Genomic DNA, 22,025 nt, shown 5'->3' with positions numbered 1-22,025 from the left:
TTGGCCAGAATGCAGCTTAGTCAGTCATTAACAGCCCTCTAATGACTGCAACATACTATCTGCAGGACAGCACTGAAGGCCAGAAATTTATTAAAGCCCAGGTATGGGCCAGTTTTGAAACTGCAACTGGGAGAACCTGAAAGTCAAGACAGGAAGGGAGTCCTTGCAAAGCCAACAGGAATGCTGAGGTCACAGACAAGACTGCTTTGGTGCTACTCTTCCTGCCTTTTAAAGCAGACCTGACAAGAAAAGCTGTGAGAGTATCTAATTTTTCAATTCACTGTCAATTCTAGGGTTGAACTCAAACCAAACTTTTTCAGAATTTTCAGTGAATTGAAAAAGTCAGAAAAATTCCATTTTGGATCCGACAAAAACGTTTTGGGTATTTTAAACTTTGTTTTTATAAAGGGAAAGGAAATGAAGGCCTAGATGGTGGTGGCATCCCCTTATGCCCAATAGCCCAGTAGGATTGGGATGGGAGAGGGGTCTCTCTCTAGGGGAGTACTCTAACCACCAGGATATGGGGTCACTCTCTCCCACTGTCTGGCACATTAGCCATCCAAGAATTTTATACAAAGTGGAACAGCTTCAACAGGATAGCCAGAGAGAACCCCACCCCAGGATACCCTATAGTCTAGGGCTTAGGGCACTAACCTGGGAGAAGCCTGGGTTCAAGTCCCTACAACTCCAGTGCAGATTTCAAACGTGGGTCTCCCACATCCCCAGTGAGAGCAGGGCTATTGGTAGGGGGGAAGTGATGGCAGCTCCTCCATTTTGTGAATGGCACCTTATTCCTCTTGTGAATCTAGCCCCACAAAATGTAATGTTTTGTTTTGATACAATTTGTTCTGACATTTCTGGAATTTTTCCTTTTTTCATATCAGCTGAAATGAGCTGCCAATCTGACCTGAAACCACATTCTTTGGGGGAAAAACAAGTTTTGTCTGAAGCGTTTCACTCAGCTCTACTGAAAAGTGACAAGACTGAGGATGAGCACTGCAGAGGGTCTTCTGCTGACTGAGTCTCCCACCAGACTCTGCCTACAGGGAAAGAATCACATAAAGGGGTGATAGTCATGGGAAGGGATACAACATTCAGGGATCTGTGTGGGAGAAGGACTGTGTGTCAATATGTGGCATGTGTGGGCTGTGCTCGCTAACAGCAGGGAAGCTGGTCTCTGTAGCTCTTATGCTATCTGCAACAGAAAATCCCCACTCATGATTTCAAGTCATAAAAGCAGCCAAGACTGTGGACGCCTCTCTAACAACAGGTTAGGGATGCTATACCATCACATCACATTCTGCTGAACAGAATGCCAAGTGAAGAGTCAAGGTACCCGATTGGTGAATGTTGTTGACTTGTAGGCAAGGCTCTCCCAGAGGCTTTATAGCATGTTTGTAAGCAAGAGTCCTATGATGCTTTGTAGTAATGTTAAGAGTGGAAAAGTACTGGCTTATGACAACCTTTGTCATATTTCCTAAGAGCTAATAAGTATTTTTAAACATACTAACCACTGCAACAGAGGTATGAGTTAGCCAAATGTGAAGGACAAATCACAGATGTTCAGTCATGTAGTTAGACATTTACAAATGTAATGAGTTAGGAAATATACTAAAATAAAATGTTTGCAGGCTGGGCGGAAAAACTCTACAGTAATGAAACAAACAAGTTGAGTAGAATAGACAAAACCCAGAGTATTTTAAAAAAACTGTCATCGGGTTGCAAGGCATGGTTCTACAAACTTGGTAATATATACTTCTCTTTTGCATTAAGCATTGCTTAATAAATCAAATCAAGCTAAGTTACTTAAGGTCCCCTTAATTAAATTGATTAACAATGTATAGGGCATTTATTATCTAGTAATACTCTATACATTCCAACTGAACCAACATCATCAGTAAAGAGATCCCTGCTTTCAGCTTGCAATAGCAATACTCATGCTATTGCATGGCAATTCCTGGAGATTAATGACCTGAGGAGAGCAGTTCACATGACTATTAACCTCAGAAAAACCCTGAAGTTACTGCCAAGTCAGCATATTCCTGTCCCAAAAAGGGAGACATTGCAGCATTTCTTAAAGATTTCTAGGATGAACGGTTCACACTGGCAGAAAGCTCAGCAAGCCGCACTGTATGTACCTTCCAGCTGCATGAGTAATGCAGTGTAAAGAACCGAACGTTTAGAACCAAGAATAAAATGGAAAAGTCACTGAGAGAATGAGAGTGAACAGAAAAGGGAAGCGAGCGTGGCTTTGCTTATAAATAAGGCGACAGAGACAGGAAGGTACAAACTCCCACTACGGCAACTCCTACCCTATCACGAGTGCTTAGGGCCTGGGTGCAATGGAACTGATGTGGCTCTGTCTGCATGGAGGATCAGGGAGTTTACGTACAGGGTTCCACACATTCTACCTTCCACTAAGCATAGTAGCCCAGAGGGTCCATGCATCCCAGTGCATGGGAGATTGCGGGGTAAGGTAGGCCAAGACAAATGGGGAGACTACAGGGATCCAGTGGACATAAACATCTGTGGGAGGGGAAAAAAGGGAGGCACATAGTAGGAGTGCCTACAGCACTCCTTCTGCAGCTCTGAGGGCTTAGTGACAGCTGGAGAACCACTCTATCATCTGTTTGTGACCTGAAGGGCAAAGGGAACATCTTGCTTTTAGTGAGTCATGACTTTTAATAATGAGCTAACTTGCTACGTCAAGTATTGGGAATTGTTGAGGCAATCCAACTCCCTGACTCCAGCAGAGATACGAGTCTTTCCACAAACTAAACCCATCCCTTCCAGCAATAGGGACGATTTCCCTCATGGTGCTGTGTTAAAAACAAGCAGAATCTCACTGGATGCGAGAAGATTGCTGCCTACCATTGTTTCATTGGAGGTCCCACTGGACCTGTAAGCTACACTTCAGCAGTAGGAATGGTGGGCAAGTTAGGAATGGTGGGCAAGTTAATGTGCGCAGCTGGAGTCTGCCACTCAACAGACAGATGCGCTTCCTGCAGTGATCGTCAACTGTTAATTTTCAGTCCCAGTTGGGACCGTTAAAACATCAGCATGATTAAATCACCATCCTTAGCATCACTAAGTGCTATCCACACCTAACAGCAGCAGGTGGACATTGGTACTGACTCAGGCCACACTCCTGTGTTTGGGCATGTTTTTGGACAGAAGCACTAGTGGGAGCGTAAGAAGGAGGCCTGCCAACCCTTCTGTTTTGTCTCCCCAGCTCACCAGAAAGAAAGATAAATTTGTCAATGGGGGCCACTGATTCCTATCTTAAACCTGAACCTTTCAGCTAGCAGGCAAATACTCCTGCTCTGTATGTCCACAACAACTTTTATCCAGGATCACAAAGTGCTTTCCAACTATTAATTTAAGTCAGTCCCCGCAACACCTCTGTGAGACAGGCAAGTATTATTCCCATTTTACAGAGGGGAAAATGGAGGCAGAAAGAATGAAAATGACTTGTCTAAAGTTACAGACAGAGGAAGAATTGGGAACAAAATTCAGGAATTCATGACTTTCAACCCTGTGGTCCTCTCTCCAGACCAATCATCTCTGCCGATTTGGACAGCCTTTCCTTGCACACTTACTCCTCTGCACATGAGGTGAAACTGCTTACTGCACTAGGGGTTGGTTGTTTCTGACAGGTGTTCAGAAAGGTGTTTGGGAGAACAGACAGCCAAAACTTTTGAGCATAGAAATTGCACAAGAAACTATGGAAGTCTGAAGTGATCCAGTAAGACTGAGAACACAACCCTCTGTGCATTTTCTTTCCATTTACAAAGCTACATGAAATTGCAGTTTTACTGCTCCCCTCATATATTAGCAAGGTGCATATTTAGAGAGCTAAAGAACTGCCATCTGTCCCTGATTTCTCCTATGACCCACTGATTATGCTATTTTGATCAGTATCTTTATAGCCATTATCCCCACTCTTACCACTGTTTGCTTTCGCATTTTAGAACTTTTGGCCTTTATAAATCTACTGTGTTTTAACTGCACAAATGGCTCATTTCTGGCCTCTCAGTAAGCTTGCCTGTCTAGTACAAAGTGACACACACACAACCAGAGTGCCAAAATGTTAGAGGTGGTCTAATTTTTAACATGAAAAGAACATTCAGTTTCTTCAAAGGGGAACAAAGTCTAATTGTTCTGCAGGTGAAATTGACGCAAGGCTCGGTGAAGATCAGCAATATGGAATGGCTTAGTTATTCCTTTAAGTTTTCTGCACACAAGCTGTAAATGGGAGAAGTGTGGATGAAGTTTGGGGGATCTGTCTATTGCCGGTAAACACTAGCTTACAAAGAGGAAAAAGAAATTAGTAGGTTGCCGAAATTGTGGACAAGGGTCTCAATACCACGAGGTGCTGAGCATGTTCAATCTCAGTGAAGTCAATGGGAGCTGGGGATGACCAGCACATTGCAGGACTTGAGCTCAAGAGGAAGAAAGAAGATTATCTGGGTATTAACTTTCCTTTGTAGGACGTTAACTTAAATAGAAGCTTTTACTGCTGTTTTACAAATCTGCCAGCTTCCAAATCAGGCACCTGGGATCCTTCCCCTGTTTCCAAGCTACAGGCTGTTTATTTTGCAGCATAAACTGGACACAACATTAAGACACAGTTCAAGTAAGCAGACAGAATAGTTCTGATTCTTATTAGTGTATTAGAGCCTTGTGACTAAGCTCTTGGCAGTGAGGATCTCCGCTTGACAAGAAAGTCAGGATGCTTGCTACAATCAGTGCAGGATGCACAAAATGGACTATATTCTGTAACACAGGGGTTCTCAACCTTTTTCTTTCTGAGTCCCCCCCACCCCCCCACACGCTATAAAAGCCTCCACGGCCCACCTCTGCTACAACTGTTTTTATGCATATCCAGTAGATTAAAAGCCAGGGCTGGCACTATAGGGTAGTAAGCAGAGCAACTACCTGTGGCCCCGTACCACAGGACGCCCTGCAAAGCGGAGTTGCTCGGGCTTTGGCTTCAGCCCCCCACAGCTTGGGCTTCGGCTTTCTGCTCTGAGCCCCAGTGAGTCTAATGCTGGCCCTGTTTCCGGTTTATTTTGGAGGACGCCCTGAAACCTGCTCATGTCCCCCAGGGGGCCCCAGACCCCTAGTTGAGAACTGCTGCTGTAGCAGAGCCAGATATCGCTTATTTGACAGTCACATAACCAGGCACCCAGCTGTGCTGCACAAGTGTTGCCAATTGCCTCATTTTACTAACCTGCCCTACATTGAACGTCAATGTGATGGCATAATAAAAATTGGAATTGGCGCTTCCTGCGTAAATCCAGAGATGCCAGAGCACTGGGAACAGCAGGGAGCAGACAATGAGCATGCAGGAGAGGATAAAGATGTTCCGAAGGACTGTAAGAAAAAACAAAGATATTATAACAGTGTAGTTGAGATACTAACAAGCAGCTGACCTCATGTCACCTGAGGATGGTGCTTAGCATGTCTACAGCGCCACCCAGCAACTTGGAGGCACTAATTAGAGGGTGTTTCTCTCCACCAGCACAACCTTTCGTAATGATAAATATTTGCTCTAATAATCTTGCTATTGTGGATAATAAAACTGGGATTTTTCTTTAAAAGAAAATAATTTTGCCTGTTTAATTTTAGACTGAATCCCCCCTTTTGCGGCTCTTGCTTCTACTTCCTAGTTTCCAGAAGTGCTGCTCTGATGACAGCAAAAGCGAGAGACCTCACAACAGCAGCAGGGGGCAGTGTCTCTGGGTTATTCAAGAGCCATTAAAGCTCATTCTCTGAGAGGGATATTACACCTCACCCCGGCATCCAATCAGGTTGCTGTGCTTGCCTACAGGAGAGCCGGAGTGATCAATTATTGAAGGTACCCAAGTCACTTTGGATTAGCCTGGAACCCAGGGGAGCTTTCCAACTGGCTGCCAATGTTGTCATAAAGGATGCAGACCATTCTCCCTTTAATATATTAATTCCCTATTTCATAACTATAATAGGACATTGCAGGATAATAGAATCATAGAAGTGTAGGACTGGAAAGGACCTCAATAGGCCAAATAATCCACCCTTCTGTACTTAAGGCAGGACTACGTAATAACTAGACCATTCCTGACCAGTGTTTGTCTAATCTGTTCTTAAAAGCCTCCAATGAGGTACTGAACCATGACTGTCCTTCTCGGGTAACCATGGTCCCTTGACTGTATGTGCCTGGAGCTCCCAGCTCACCCACGCTGAATCAAGATGTTTTGGAAACATGTTGCCTTGGTCTATCAGGCCTGGCTGCCTAAGGGATCAAGTCTAACTGATGGAGTTACTGGGCTATATTATCAAGGCTGTTTTATCCTCTGCTATAGAAATTTCAAGACTAGAGGAGCAGCAGTCCTCAAAGGAGGTAAAAAGTCCCACCTACTAGTAGCTAGTGCTGCTACAGAGAACCAGCCCTGGGTCACTATAATGAAGCCCCGACTACATAACCTTTCAATCCTCTTCATTCTTCTTCTTGTTCCTTTTTGAGGTTTTAGGATTTGCTTGGATTTTCAAACAACATAACTTGTAATGATTTCAAAATCTTCATAGAAATAACTGGAGCAGAGAGGCGAGGGTGTGAGTCTTGTGAACCAAACCCCCTAGTTTTGGATTACAAAAGCCAAAGGGAAACAAAGATGGGAGGTTTCACATTTCCAGGCCTAACTAGGCCCCTTTGTCTTAAGGCTGAAATTGCTTATTAAGGAAATTGAGGTCATGTTTGGGTTTGCAATGGATTGACACAATCCGAAGAACTGCCAGGCAGGGTTGGCTGGTATTGTCTGCCGTAGCCACCCCAAACCAGTCACTCCAGGAAGCAACACAAATTTTCCTGGAATGTTACACTGTCAGGCTCATTAGCTGCTGAAACATTATCTCAGCAGACATTGAAAGTAATCCTGAGGTGGTACGTCATGGAATATGAGCCTGTGAAAATGAGCTGCAAGCTACCTGACAGTTACACCAAATCCAATGCTCAGGGGCTAGAAAGGGTCTTTGTGGTCTAAGAAAGGCTAAGCAATGGCTTGGCTAAATGGGGTGATCCAGTCAGCACACATTTTGAGTGTGATATCTCACACACAACAAACTGACAACTGTGAATCATCATTTGTATTACTGTAGCACCTAGGAGCCCTCATCCTGGACCAGGATACCAATGTTCCAGGCACTGTATAAAACACAGAACTAAGTGTTAGAATGGAGAGTTATAGTGACTGGATTAACTGTAGGACTGGTGCTCAGATTACCAGAGCCATAAACTGAGATTAGAGACACTCCCAACCCAATTCAAAGGGTGCCTGTACTTTATATCAATGATATGATGATAAATACTTTGCACTCATGAGGCATCCTTCATGCAAGGATCTCAAAGAGCTTTACAGACAAGCAATTAATCCTCAGAACAACCTGGGCAAGGAAGGAGGGAAAGTTGCTCACAAAAGTCAAACTCTCCCCACACAATTCATGGTTTGTATTGATCAGACTTGTTTCCTTCCAAGCAATGGACAGTCCAAGAGGGACAGTGCCCCCTGTGGCATGCAGTTGTACTGCACAGCCCCAGGCCTCTTCTGGTTTTCCTAGCTTCATCAGCAATGAAGAGTTTTGGGGCAGGTTTACTCTTAAAACACTGCACTGGCGCAGTTGCACCGCTTAAGTGAAGACGCTTCTACTCTGATGGGAGAGCTTCTCCCGTCGGCGTAGTTAATTCACCTCCGTGAGAGGCAGTAGTTATGTCAATGGGAGAAGCTCTCCTGCCAACATAGCACTGTCAACCCTTGGGGTTAGGCCGGTATAACCACATTGCTCAGGAGCGTGGATTTTGCATACTGCCGAGCGATGCTGTTATACCGATGTTAGTCTGTAGTGTAGAGCTGACCTAAGCCCCTCACCTCCGCCATGTCAACAAACCAAGTTTGGATTGAGAGTGCCGCAGGGACTGTGGGGGTGGAGGGAGGGAAGAACCAAACACAAAGAACTTACATCGGTAGAGGTGGCTCCAGAGTGGAAGGAAGGCCATGTACAGTGCTACATCTCCCACAGTTGGGTAGGACTTGAAGATAGAAATGATGGCAAGCTGAACGAACAAGAAGAAGATGGGGTGCTCCCTAGAGAAAGGGAAAAGGCAGTGACTGGACATAACAGGGGCTGGAGGAGCAGCAGCATTTGTCTCTGGAAGCTGGTGCCCAGGATTGGCAGGGACACATGAACATACTGTGGCCAGACTCCTACAAGCTTCCACGCTCTCGCTCCATCCCCCAGCAAGTCTCCCAGTGCGCTGGGCTGCAAGCATTGAGTAACCTTGCAGAGCAGTATTCCCAGGGCATTTGTGTACCTACATATGGATACTTTGGGCACATACACAGTGCACATTTACACCATCATCCTGTTGTGTCCAGGCCTTTCCGGTGCTGCCTTCTGTTGCAGTAGGAAGAGCAACCACTGCTACTTCACTCTGAGATGCTTTTGCCCCACAAGGATGGTTTTGAGAAGCTCACTGCCCAGCAGATTCACCCTATGGCATATCAGAACAGCAGCTGAATACATTCCAAGTCACCATAACAGTCCCATCTGAAATGCAGACAGTTACTGGGGTGCTCTCAAACAGGATGGCACAGTTCTCATCACAACCCTTTAGTAACTTTCCTGAACGTTTTACTTTACTTTTTGCAATGAAGGACTTTACAGAACTGGCTTTGAGTGTCCTGCTGTCCAATCCACAGCATGATCCATCTCAACTGCCAGCTACGATCAAGCATCCCCTCCAGCTGCCCTCCCACTCCCAAGTCCATGTTTTTGACTATTGTATGACATAACCCTACCTATGGGTCAATATGTATTAGGGTAAGAATTCAGCATCCCCTCAATCAGAAATATTCAGCCAGTTTCCTGCAAGACTACTCCAACACAAGCATATGCATGGGTATTTTACAAGTCACATTCCACAAGTAGACCTCTTCCTCCATGAATGAAAGTATGTGTCACAGTCAAAGGCTGTAGGTGAAAATAATGACCTATATATTGAACTTATGACAGTGCAAGCATTTGGTACATGTGTAAGACATATTTACAAGCATCTCCACAGTGCAGCTTTCTTCCTGTTTTACAAGCATGAGTAGTTGTAGCCGTGTCGGACCTGAAGAAGAGCACTGCGTGGTTCAAAAGCTTCTCTCTCTCTCTCATCAACAGAACTTGTTCCAATAAAAGATATTACCTCTCTCACCTTGTCTCCCTTACAAGCACGAGACAGAGGGCTAGAGTATGTAGAAAGCATCAGGCTCTAAAGCAGAGTTTGTTTTTAATTAGGACTGTTGATTAACTGCAGTTAACTCACACGATTAAAAATTAATCACGATTAATCGCTGTTTTAATCGCACTGTTAAAATAATAGAATACCAATTGAAGTTATTTAAATATTTTGCATATTATTCTACATTTTCATATATATTCTATTCTGTGTTGTAATTGAAATCAGTGTATATTATTTTTGAATACAAATATTTGCACTGTAAAAACGATAAACAAAAGAAACAGTATTTTTCAATTCACCTCATACAAGTTCTGTAGTGCAATCTCTTTGTTGTGAAAGTGGAACTTAAAAATGCAAATAACTGACTCAAAAACAAAACAATGTAAAACTTCAGAGCCTACAAGTCCACTCAGTCCTATTTCTTGTTCAGCCAATCACTCAGACAAAAGGTTGTTTACATTTACAGGCGATAATGTTGCCCTCGTTTTATTTACGTCACCACAAAGTGAGGACATATGGCATGGCACGTTTGTAGCCAGCATTGCAAGGTATTTAGGTGCCAGACATGCTAAACATTCATATGCCCCTTCATGCTTCAGCCATCATTCCAGAGGCCATGCTTCCATGCTGATGATGCTCATTAGAAAAAAAATAACGTGTTAATGAAATTTGTGACTGAACTCCTTGGGGGAGAATTGTATGTCCCCTGTTCTGTTTTACCTGCATTCTGTCATACAGTTCATGTTACATGATGACGACCCAGCACATGTTCGTTTTAAGAACACTTTCACAGCAGATTTTACAAAACGCAAAGAAGGTACCAATGTGAGATTTCGAAGGATAGTTACAGCACTCGACCCAAGGTTTAAGAATCTGAAGTGCCTTCGAAAATCTGAAAGGGACAAGGTGTGGAGCATGCTTTCAGAAGTCTTAAAAGAGCAACACTCCGATGTGGAAACTACAGAACCCGAACCACCAAAAAAGAAAATCAACCTTCTACTGGTAGCATCTGACTCAGATAATGAAAATGAACACGCGTTGGTCCGCACTGCTTTGGATTGTTATCAAGCAAAACCCGTCATCAGCATGGATACATGTCCCCTGGAATCTTTAGTGAATCTGTATGAATCTTTAGTGCATCTGGCAAGTAAATATCTTACAATGCCAGCTACAACAGTGCCATGAGAACCCCTGTTCTCACTTTCAGGTGACATTGTAAACAAGACGTGGGCAGCATTATCTCCTGCAAATGTAAACAATCTTGTTTGTCTGAGCGATTGGCTGAACAAGAAATAGGACTGAGTGGGCTTGCAGGCTCTAAAATTTTACATAGTTTTATTTTATTTTTGAATGCAGTTTTTTTTTTTTAAACACACAATTCTACATTTGTAAGTTCATCTTTCATGATAAAGAGATTGCCCTACAGTACTTGTATTGGTGAATTGAAAAAAATACTATTTCTTTTGTTCTTTTAAAGTGCAAATACTTATAAGAAAGAATAAATATAAAATGAGCACTGTACACTCTGTATTCTGTGTTGTAATTGAAATCAATATATTTGAAAATGTACAAAACATCCAAAAATATTTAAATAAATGGTATTCTCTTATTGTTTAACAATGTGATTAATTGCACGATTAATTTTTAATCGTGCGGTTAATCACAATTATTTTTTTTATCTCATGACAGCCCTATTTTTAATTCAAATGAACTGACTTTGCAGCACTGAAAAAAAATTAAAATAAAGAAGAGAGACACTGAATGTACCAGAATGACCTTCATATTTGACTTTCAGACTATGGCACTGGAACTTTGCATGCTTCAGGCACAATGAGAGCTCTTTTTTTTGGTCTTTAGAGCAACAACATTTAAAAAGCGAAGCTGAAACTGGACTGACATGTTCTTAAAGAGAGAGGACTCCTGAAGCACAGACAGCAGCCAGTTCCCAGACAGCTGTAAGAACGGGCCCACCACAGCTATTCTTGGTACTGATGAAGAAGGGGAGAGGATGCTGTGAAATATCCTGGAGAGGTCTGGTTCACCGCAGCAGCCTCTTGGGCAGGGGTGGGCAAACTTTTTGGCCTGAGGGCCGCATCAGAAAGTTGTATGGAGGCCGGTTAGGGGAGGCTGTGCCTTTCCAAACAGCCAGGCATGACCTGGCCCCTGCTCCCTATCCCCTGCTTCTCACCCCCTGATGCCCACCCCCGCTGGGACTCCTGCCCCATCCAACACCCCACATTCCCTGATGGCCCCCCCGGGACCCCTGCCCCGTCCACCCCCCGACTCCTGCCCCATCCAACGCCCCGCATTCCCTGATGGCCCCCCCCGGGACCCCTGCCCCGTCCACCCCCCGACCCCTGCCCCATCCAATGCCCCGCATTCCCTGATGGCCCCCCCCGGGACCCCTGCCCCGTCCACCCCCCGACCCCTGCCCCATCCCCCCATTCCCTGATGCCCCCCCTCAGACCCCTGCCCCGTCCACCCCCCGACCCCTGCCCCATCCCCCCATTCCCTGATGCCCCCCCTCAGACCCCTGCCCCATCCACACCCCCCGGCTCCCTGTCCTCTGACTGCCCCCAGAACCCCTGCCCGACTGCTCCCTGCCACCCCATCCAACCCCTCCTCTCATTCCTGACTGCCCACCGGGACCCCTGCCCCATCCAACCATCCCTTCTCCCTGTCCCTTGACTGCTCCCAGAACCTCTGCCCCTGACTGCCCCCATTCAACCCTCCTGTTCCCCGCCTTCTGACCGCCCCGACCCCATCCACACCCACGCCCCCTGATCACCCCACCCCACTCCCTGCTCCCTTACAGCGCTGCCTGGAGCACCAGTGGCTGGGGTGCGTCTGCACCAGGACAGGCAGCCGCGCTGCCCGGAGCCAGCCATGCACCATGCAGCACAGAGCACCAGGTCACACTGGGCTATGCAGCTGTGCTGCCCCCAGGAGCTGGTAGCCCCACCGCCCAGAGCACTGTGCCAGCAGCGCAGTAAGCTGAGGCTGCGGGGGGGAGTGAGGGGGACAGCAGGGGAGGGGTTGGGGGCTAGCTTCCTGGGCCAGGAGCTCAGGGGTCGGGCAGGAGGTTCCTGCTGGCCAGATGTGGCCTGTGGGCCATAGTTTGCCCACCTCTGCTCTTGGGAAACGCTGGTCCTGGGAAGCCCCGCATAGGGATGCTGGCAGTACTGCAAAAAGGGGGGGAGGGGCGCGCACCTGGAGTTGTGACTCTTATGCACCAGGTCACAATGCCACTCACTCTAATTTGGCCCAGCTGCCCTCTGTCATGCCAGCAGGGAAGGGACTTTGCCATTATGCCACCCAGCTCTGATCCAGAGCCAAGTGGAGGGCCTGGGCCCTCAGGGTCCCCATTCGTGCCCCTGCCAAGCTTAAGTTCTCGAAAGTGGAGGGGCACTGGCACTCCCCACTCCTCCCCCCGGTTCCAGCACCTATGGCCCCACAGTAATGCTAATGTCTTACAGCCAAGAGATGGAGATGTTTCCTTACACTGAATTTGCAGAGCACGGTTGTGTTTGCCTGTCACCATCCATGATCACACACTATTCTTAGCCTTCCAGACTGACAGACAGGGCGGGAATGGCATGGCTCCAACAGAGGCAGGGAACACACATCAGCTATTACCTCAGAAAACTGCCTGCACTTCTAGGGCAATCTGCAATGGAACAATCTTCATAGCTCCATAAAAGAAGAGGACAGGGCATGCTAGGAGGGGAGAAGTGTGGGAGCCAGGAACAGAATCCATGAAGTCCTGGCAACCAGTCCCTTGCTCTAACCATTCTGCAGTATTACCTCCCTGGAATGTTTGAGGTATCCTAGTATCTTGTACATCCCGTGTTACATGAAGCAACGTGCTTCTCTATAGAAAAAGCTGCATCCCACTATTCTAGGGAACAAGTAAAAAATGCAGGATTCTTAAAGGATATGAGGTACATTTTTAGTACACCAAAGACTTAACACCCTTCCCTCCTTGAGAGAAGAGCACCGTCACTTTAGGAAGTGAGAAGGAAAGAGCTGATATAAAACCTAATTCTGCTCTTTTTCATTTCACAGCTCCAGATGTCTGACACTGACCTACATGGGTCTTTACTAGACAGTAATATAACAGTGGGCTTTGTGGGCTGAAATCATTTTTGGTGTAGGAAGTATATCAAGAAGAGAAAGCCTCTATCATTCCCACTCCTGCCAACAGAGACAGAATAGTAGCGACTCCTTAGGTTGGCAGATCACAGAGACAAAAGGGATAGCAAATAAATACACTTACTTTAGCTTTACTGCTAAAGGAATGGTGTAGAAGAAGACATTGATCTGAAATACACACACGAAGAACAGACTGAAGTGTTCAAACATCTCTGCAAAGAAATACCAGAAGAGGCCAATGTTGGGAGTCAGATCTGGAACGGAAAGGCTGAAATTTAAAGAGAAAAATCAAAGTAACATTTTAAAGCAGTTGGTATTTGACTTACTTGCTTCTATGAAATTATTGAATCATTGTGTGCTACTGGAAGGAGAGGTGGTGGTGGGGTGCTATTTCTTACAATGCATTGTGAGGAAACCAAAAGGGAGAAAACTCAGGGAGGGAAATCATCCTCCATAGTTGGTGTCAATGCTTCTAGCTGTCAGCACTAGTTACATCTTTAACTAGTCTGAGAAAGTTCATCGCAGCAGTACAAAACTGAAGGTGACGCATGAAATTGAGGCAGAGTGTACAAGAAAAAGGCTATATCCACTTATTGAATATCTATGATCCCCAAGATATTTAAACATCATCTAACTTTTTCCTTAATGTCTCTAAGGCCATTTTATACAGTTAAACACACTTGCAGCTTTACTCCTGTGGAGTCCACCAACAGTGACACCTACTGGTCAATTTGGCTAATCCAAAGCACATGCCAAGAAACTTCTAGTTAATTAAAGGGAGACTGAAGAAACTCCAGTACCTTCTCCCCACCTAGTTCGTCTTCTCTAGTTCAGTGGCTCTCAACCTTTCCAGACGACTGTACCCCTTGCAGGAGTCTGATTTGTCTTGTGTATCCCAAGTTTCACTTCACATACAAACTACTTGCTTACAAAAATCAGACATCAAAAGACAGTGTTACAGCACACTGTTACTGAAAAATTGTTTACTCTCATTTTTACCATATAATGATAAAATAAATCAACTGGAATATAAATATTGTACTTATATTTCAGTGTATAGTACATAGAGCAGTATAAACAATTGTCTGTATGAAATTTTAGTTTGTACTGACTTTGTTAGTGCTTTTTATGTAGCCTGTTGTAAAATTAGGCAAATATCTAGATGAGTTGATGTCCCCCTGGAAGACTGCTGTACACTCAGGGGTACACGTACCCCTGGTTAAGTACCACTGCTTTAGTTCTTGCTGTGATGGTTTAATGGAACTTGGGTTATATATTTTTGTTATTAGTGTGCGTTTGTTTGTTTCCCCTGCATTGCTGGTACATTTTTCCTGAGACTGAAAGCTCTTTGGGACAGGGAATGGGTCTCTGGTATGCATGGATAATGCCCATCACAGTATGGGCATTCCCAGAAAACAAATTACAACAACTTACATGAAACCATACACAGATGGGATAAAGTCCCAAGAGTTGAGGAGGAAGAACGAGAGGCAGACAATCACCACCAAGCTACAGAGATACAGCGCTGCATATTGCGTGGTGTACAACCAGAAGCCTTTGCTTTTCAGTTTCACTGGTATGAACTGACTCTGGAAACAAAACACAAACAAGGAAAATAAGACGACATCCTGTGGCTTTCTATTAACAAGACCTGCCCTGCTGACAGAAAGCAGCAAATACTGGCCCTGCTACAATGGGAGTAGCAGCATTCAGCACACTCTGCTCCAGTGTGCTCTGCCTTGGCCAATTAAATCACACACTCTGCCCAATACTTTCAGAAATGTGCCTGAAAAGTCAGCTAATTTCACATTCAAGTAACCATAAGGGGCCATGTGGTGCGTGTGATTCCCTGATGTATGTGCAGAATTTTGGTAACTGCAGCCAAGCGGGCACGCCAAGTTTGGAAATCTGGGCTACCTCCGACAGAAGCTCTACCAGAATTCAGCAGCTCTAAATCAGTGAAGCTGCTTTGCCATTTGGCACCCACATTTGTACTGTACATGCCTCGCCAAGGTCCTGAGAGGCTATTCTGACTCATGGCTGTAAAGGGCTCTGATGGAAGGGTGCTCTGTCCCTCTGAACCACAGCAGATTTAACATCAGAAAACTTTCTGGAACATCTCAAGCCAATTTACACAGACTTGATGGCAGGATAGACAGGAAATGCAGGAGAGCACTCATTTAATTCTGTACAAACCTCACAAGGGAGGCAGTGAAGTTCAACAACAAATCATGATAAACAGAACATCTTTTGGCAGCTCTGAATGCTTTTGAAAGTCCCCTTATAAATCCAAAGTCATTAGATGTTCGTGTATCATCCCAGGTCACCGTCTCTGGAAACCCTACGCTTATGCTCTGCCACTGCCATGCAGATGTTTTGCTTAAAATAAAGAGAAGTGCATAACTGGGACCATATGCAGGGAACTCACTGCTCCCCAAAGTACAGCAGGATCTCTTTTCAGATTTAACAAAATAGTTTTGACTTTGTAGATGCTTCATTACAGCAAAGATTTACAACAACAATGAAATTTTCTGGATGTTTTGGAGAAAAATGAAAGACATTTACACAGGGGAAGGAGGAAGAGTCTGTAAGTGACTCTTCTCCATTTTCTTTCAAGGTTAAAGAAATTGAAAATGGGCTTCAGGGAAATCTGTAATGAACATCCACTGTAAAATCACAGAGGGAGTCATGTCAGTAGAAATATGACTGACAGTCATCTGGGACCTGGCAAGTTTTTTTTCCAGACACTGCTGATTAATCTCCGTACGGATGCTGGGAAAGAGTCCTTTCACTAGCATCCACAGCCTTTCCTTGGAGCATCCCCTTGCTTTCCCAGCTAGATGAAACTAGCAACTGATCAGTTTCCATAAGGCCCTTTATGATTTAGGCTCTTAGTCAAGTCACCTCTCACAACATCAGCAGAAGACTTAAGACAGGTATCAAGCCACCTGAAACCCCAGACAAAGGGAAAGGAAAGGGAGATACTGAATACCATGGTGATGGGTACGGTAGGAGTACCTAGAGCAGGGGTAGGCAAACTATGGCCTGCAGGACCCTCCTGCCCGGCCCCTGAGCTCCTGGCCCGGGAGACTAGCCCCCCTCCCCCACGCAGCCTCAGCTCATTGCGCCGCCGGTGCAATGCTCTGGGTGGCAGGGCTGTGAGCTCCTGGGGCAGCGCAGCTGCAGAGCCATGGCCTGACCCGGTGGTCTGTGCTGCGCAGTGTGTGGCTGGCTTCAGCCAGGCGGCGCTGCTGCCTGTCCTGGTGCAGCTGTGCCGCCAGCCACCGGTGCTCCAGGCAGCACGGTAAGGGCCAGGGAGCAGGGGGGGGTTGGATAGAGGGCAGGGGAGTTTGGGGTGGTGGTCAGGGGGCGTGGGTGTGGATGGGGCGGTCAGAGGGCAGAGAACAGGGGGCTTGAATGGGGGCAGTCAGGAATGAGAGGAAGGGTTGGTTGGATGAGGCAGGGGTCCCAGGAGGGCAGTCAGAAATGAGAGGAGGGGTTTGATGGGGAGGCATGGGGCAGTCAAGGACAGGGTGTGTGTGTGTGTGTGTGTGTGTGTGTGTGTGTGTGTGTGTGTGTGTGTGTGTGTGTGTGTGTGTGTGTGTGTGTGTGTCAGGAGTCCCGGGGGGGAGGGAGGGGAGAAGAGAGGCCACGCCTGGCTGTTTGGGGACCAGCCCTCCATACAATTTCCAAAATCTGATGCGGCCATAAGGCCAAAAAATTTCCCTGCCCCTGACCTAGAGAAACAGATTAGATTAGTAGGGAGACACCCATTTCCAGTAAATTATTTCTTCCAGTGAACATGAATAGTCTCTTTACATCATCCTCTCTATTCCACAGCTTTGTGCTCTCAGCAGTAGCTATCAGCATGCATTTGTCTTTTACATCATTAGCAAAGAGTTGCCTCCGCTTTAATACCCTTTTCCAGTCTTGGGAAGGTGGCTCTTAGCCTATTGATGAATTAATCTGCTTTGCGGCTCAGCGTTCGTCTTGCAGGGCTTTGGGCATCCATGAATAATTAAGGATACCGACTTCTTCAGAATCCCTGGTGCAATCTGATCAACGTTCTGTTAATGGAGGAGGAATGAGGCTGGGGAAAGCAGATGTTTGCAAGTACCGCAAGTGTATGCCTGGCACTGTGGGGCAAGTTAGACATTATCACTGCCTTTTGCAGTGCATTGTTGGGCCTGGATGATTCAAGCAAAAGGACTGTCACCGTACCTCATGGCACTGAGGCTGAGTCACTATAGAAGAAACTCTGCTGCTCCAAAATTCTCTTTGGTGGTCATGTAACACAGCTTTGTGTTTCAGTAAGAACTGCCTGCAAATTTGCAGGCAGGGAGTAAATAAGTTTCTGCTTTCCTCCTCCTATCCATGTGACTCCTGCAAGATGTTAAACCTCCACTGGCCTGGGGAAGGATGAGATTTTTTTTTTTTCCTTCCAGATCTTAAGAACTGGCCACTGAATCTCACAGCAACCATCTCCTCCCTCCACCTAGACACAGGATAACCATTTCTGGCTGATAGGAATTGGCCCTGCATAGGATGTCAGAGGTTACAGCCAATACAGTTACTCTTAAGAGAATATTTACCTGTAGAAGATACAGCAACGCTGGTGCAAACAAGGTGAGAGGATACAATGACTGGTATGTTGCTAAGGCCAGGAATATAGCACTGAGGAGGTTACTACCTGCAGGGAAGAAACAAACCTCGAGTTAACAAATCATGATCAAAAAGAGAGTGTCATATTCAAAGAGTCCTTTAAATATTGAGTCATTGCTCAAATTAGGGGAAGTACTGCATCGGAACTCCACAAGCAATTAGAAGGGGTAAAATTAACTATTTCAGCGTGTTCTGGAGCTTGTCCCTCTCTGTATTACAGGGACATTGAGACAAGAAGAAGGGTTCTGACAAACAGCCAATAGCATGAAACAGTAATTGATGCAAGTGGTTTATATCCCTATAATCTACCTAGAGAGATTCATATAACCCAAGTCTCATACATAGATGTCAGTCACTGTTTATGTGGGAGAATGTGTAGTCTGGAGTCATTTCTGCATGAAGCAGCTGTTCTATTAATACTGTGCACTTGAGAGCCTGTTTTCACTGGAATGTCTCAGAGTGCTCTGCAAACATTACTTGAGCCTCACAAGTCAGGGCAGGGAAGTAGCATTGGCCCTATTTTACAGATGTGGAAATTTAGGCACAGAGCTTAATTAAAAATGGTAAAAGTGACCTCTAATTTTGAATGCCTATATTTTTGGTTGCCAATTTCAGACATCTCCGGGCTGAGCTAACTGCTGAGTACCTGCACCGCTCATCAACTTCAACTGAAATTGTGGGTGCTCAGATCAGGCCCAAGGCATCTCCAAGTTGGACACCAATAAAAGAAAGCACCCCTGACCAGGAGATGCTTCTGAACATTTTGGCCTAATTAATTTGTTCAAAGTTAGTGGCAAAGAAAGGACTGGAAAGCAGGAGTCGTGGATCAGTCCAAATGGCTAACCAGTCGATCACACTAGTTCACTCTGCATCACAAACACAAATAAGATGCAGAGTAGCAGCCGTTTTAATCTGTATTCGCAAAAAGAAAAGGAGTACTTGTGGCACCTTAGAGACTAACAAATTTATTTGAGCATAAGCTTTCATGAGCTACAGCTCACTTCACCGGATGCATTCAGTGGAAAAAACAGAGGAGAGATTTATATACACAGAGAACATGAAACAATGGGTTTTATCATACACACTGTAAGGAGAGTGATCACTTAAGGTGAGCTATTACCAGTGGGGGGCGGGAGGGGGAAGAGAGGAAGAAAACCTTTTGTACCGATAATCAAGGTGGGCCATTTCCAGCAGTTGCCAAGAACATCGGAGGAACATTGGGGGGGGGGGGGGGGGAGAACAACATGGGGAAATAGTTCTATTTTGTGTAATGACCCATCCACTCCCTGTCTCTATTCAAGGCTAAATTAATTGTATCCAGTTTGCAAATTAATTCCAATTCAGCAGTCTCTCCTTGCAGTCTGTTTTTGAAGTTGTTTTTGTTGAAGGATAGCCACTCTTAGGTCTGTAATCGAGTGACCAGAGAGATTGAAGTGTTCTCCGACTGGTTTTTGAACGTTATAATTCTTGACCTCTGATTTGTGTCCATTCATTCTTTTACGTAGAGACTGTCCAGTTTGACCAATGTACATGGCAGAGGGGCATTGCTGGCACATGATGGCATATATCACATTGGTAGATGCGCAGGTGAACGAGCCTCTGATAGTGTGGCTGATGTGATTAGGCCCTATGATGGTATCCCCTGAATAGATATGTGGACAGAGTTGGCAACGGGCTTTGTTGCAAGGATAGGTTCCTGGGTTAGTGGTTCTGTTGTGTGCTGTGTGGTTGCTGGGGAGTATTTGCTTCAGATTGGGGGGCTGTCTGTAAGCAAGGACTGGCCTGTCTCCCAAGATCTGTGAGAGTGATGCGTCGTCCTTCAGGATAGGTTGTAGATCCTTGAGGATGTGTTGGAGAGGTTTTAGTTGGGGGCTGAAGGTGATGGCTAGTGGCATTCTGTTATTTTCTTTCTTGGGCCTGTCCTGTAGTAGGTGGTGACTTCTGGGTACTCTTCTGGCTCTGTCAATCTGTTTCTTCACTTCAGCAGGTGGGTATTATAGTTGTAGGAATGCATGATAGATATCTTGTAGGTGTTTGTCTCTGTCTGAGGGGTTGGAGCAAATGTGGTTATATCGTAGAGCTTGGCTGTAGACAATGGATCGAGTGGTATGATCTGGATGAAAGCTAGAGGCATGTAGGTAGGAATAGCGGTCAGTAGGTTTCCGATATAGGGTGGTGTTTATGTGACCATCGCTTATTAGCACCGTAGTGTCCAGGAAGGGGATCTCTTGTGTGGACTGGTCCAGGCTGAGGTTGATGGTGGGATGGAAATTGTTGAAATCATGGTGGAATTCCTCAAGAGCTTCTTTTCCATGGGTCCAGATGATGAAGATGTCATCAATGTAGTGCAGTAGAGTAGGGGCATTAGGGGATGAGAGCTGAGGAAGCGTTGTTCTAAGTCAGCCATAAAAATGTTGGCATACTGTGGGGCCATGCGGGTACCCATCGCAGTGCCGCTGATTTGAAGGTATACATTGTCCCCAAATGTGAAATAGTTATGGGTGAGGACAAAGTCACAAAGTTCAGCCACCAGGTTAGCCGTGACAGTATCGGGGATACTGTTCCTGACGGCTTGTAGTCCATCTTTGTGTGGAATGTTGGTGTAGAGGGCTTCTACATCCATAGTGGCTAGGATGGTGTTTTTAGGAAGATCACCGATGGACTGTAGTTTCCTCAGGAAGTCAGTGGCGTCTCGAAGATAGCTGGGAGTGCTGGTAGCGTAGGGCCTGAGGAGGGAGTCTACATAGCCAGACAATCCTGCTGTCAGGATGCCAATGCCTGAGATGATGGGGCGTCCAGGATTTCCAGGTTTATGGATCTTGGGTAGTGAAGAAAGATTGACAGAGTCAGAAGAGTACCCAGAAGTCACCACCTACTACAGGACAGGCCCAAGAAAGAAAATAACAGAACGCCACTAGCCATCACCTTCAGCCCCCAACAAAAACCTCTCCAACGCATCCTCAAGGATCTACAACCTATCCTGAAGGACGACGCATCACACTCTCAGATCTTGGGAGACAGGCCAGTCCTTGCTTACAGACAGCCCCCCCAATCTGAAGCAAATACTCACCAGCAACCACACAGCACATAACAGAACCACTAACCCAGGAACCTATCCTTGCAACAAAGCTTGTTGCCAACTCTGTCCACATATCTATTCAGGGGATACCATTATAGGGCCTAATCACATCAGCCACATTATCAGAGGCTCGTTCACCTGCGCATCTACCAATGTGATATACGCCATCATGTGCCAGCAATGCCCCTCTGCCATGTACATTGGCCAAACTGGACAGTCTCTACGTAAAAGAATGAATGGACACAAATCAGAGGTCAAGAATTATAACATTCAAAAACCAGTGGGAGAACACTTCAATCTCTCTGGTCACTCGATCACAGACCTAAGAGTGGCTATCCTTCAACAAAAAAGCTTCAAAAACAGACTCCAATGAGAGACTGCTGAATTGGAATTAATTTGCAAACTGGATACAATTAACTTAGGCTTGAATAGAGACTGGGAGTGGATGAGTCATTACACAAAGTAAAACTATTTCCCCATGGTATTTCTCCCCCCCACCCCAGCCCCCACTGTTCCTCTGATATTCTTGTTAACTGCTGGAATTAGCCTACCTTGCTTGTCACCATGAAAGGTTTTCCTCCTTCCCCCCCCTCCCCCCCGCTGCTGGTGATGGCTTATCTTAAGTGATCACTCTCCTTACAGTGTGTATGATAAACCCATTGTTTCATGTTCTCTGTGTGTATATAAATCTCTCCTCTGTTTTTTCCTCCAAATGCATCCGATGAAGTGAGCTGTAGCTCACGAAAGCTTATGCTCTAATAAACTTGTTAGTCTCTAAAGTGCCACAAGTACTCCTTTTCTTTTTGCGAATACAGACTAACACGGCTGCTACTCAAACGAGTCAGACTGTGTGTCTCTGTGTGGATGGAA

General features: G+C 45.6%; 1 protein-coding gene across 3 annotated transcripts in view; it reads right to left on the bottom strand.

Moving 5' to 3' along the window:
- PIGU (phosphatidylinositol glycan anchor biosynthesis class U) overlaps positions 1 to 22,025 on the bottom strand; it is a 43,742-nt gene that overhangs the window by 10,344 nt on the left and 11,373 nt on the right. For 2 of the 3 annotated variants that reach the window (XM_038370070.2, XM_043495631.1), the window contains exons 7-11: positions 18,007 to 18,104; positions 14,849 to 15,003; positions 13,539 to 13,682; positions 7,996 to 8,120; positions 5,234 to 5,376 (exon numbers count right to left, since the gene is read on the bottom strand). In XM_038370070.2, the coding sequence (XP_038225998.1) occupies positions 5,234 to 5,376; positions 7,996 to 8,120; positions 13,539 to 13,682; positions 14,849 to 15,003; positions 18,007 to 18,104 (665 nt within the window). The remainder of the gene's footprint in view (positions 1 to 5,233; positions 5,377 to 7,995; positions 8,121 to 13,538; positions 13,683 to 14,848; positions 15,004 to 18,006; positions 18,105 to 22,025) is intronic. The other variant, XM_043495630.1, reaches the window with a different exon arrangement.

This window comes from Dermochelys coriacea, chromosome 13 (genome assembly GCF_009764565.3).
Source record: "Dermochelys coriacea isolate rDerCor1 chromosome 13, rDerCor1.pri.v4, whole genome shotgun sequence".
NCBI lineage: Eukaryota > Metazoa > Chordata > Testudines > Dermochelyidae > Dermochelys > Dermochelys coriacea.
This window is presented reverse-complemented; position numbering and strand designations above follow the sequence as displayed.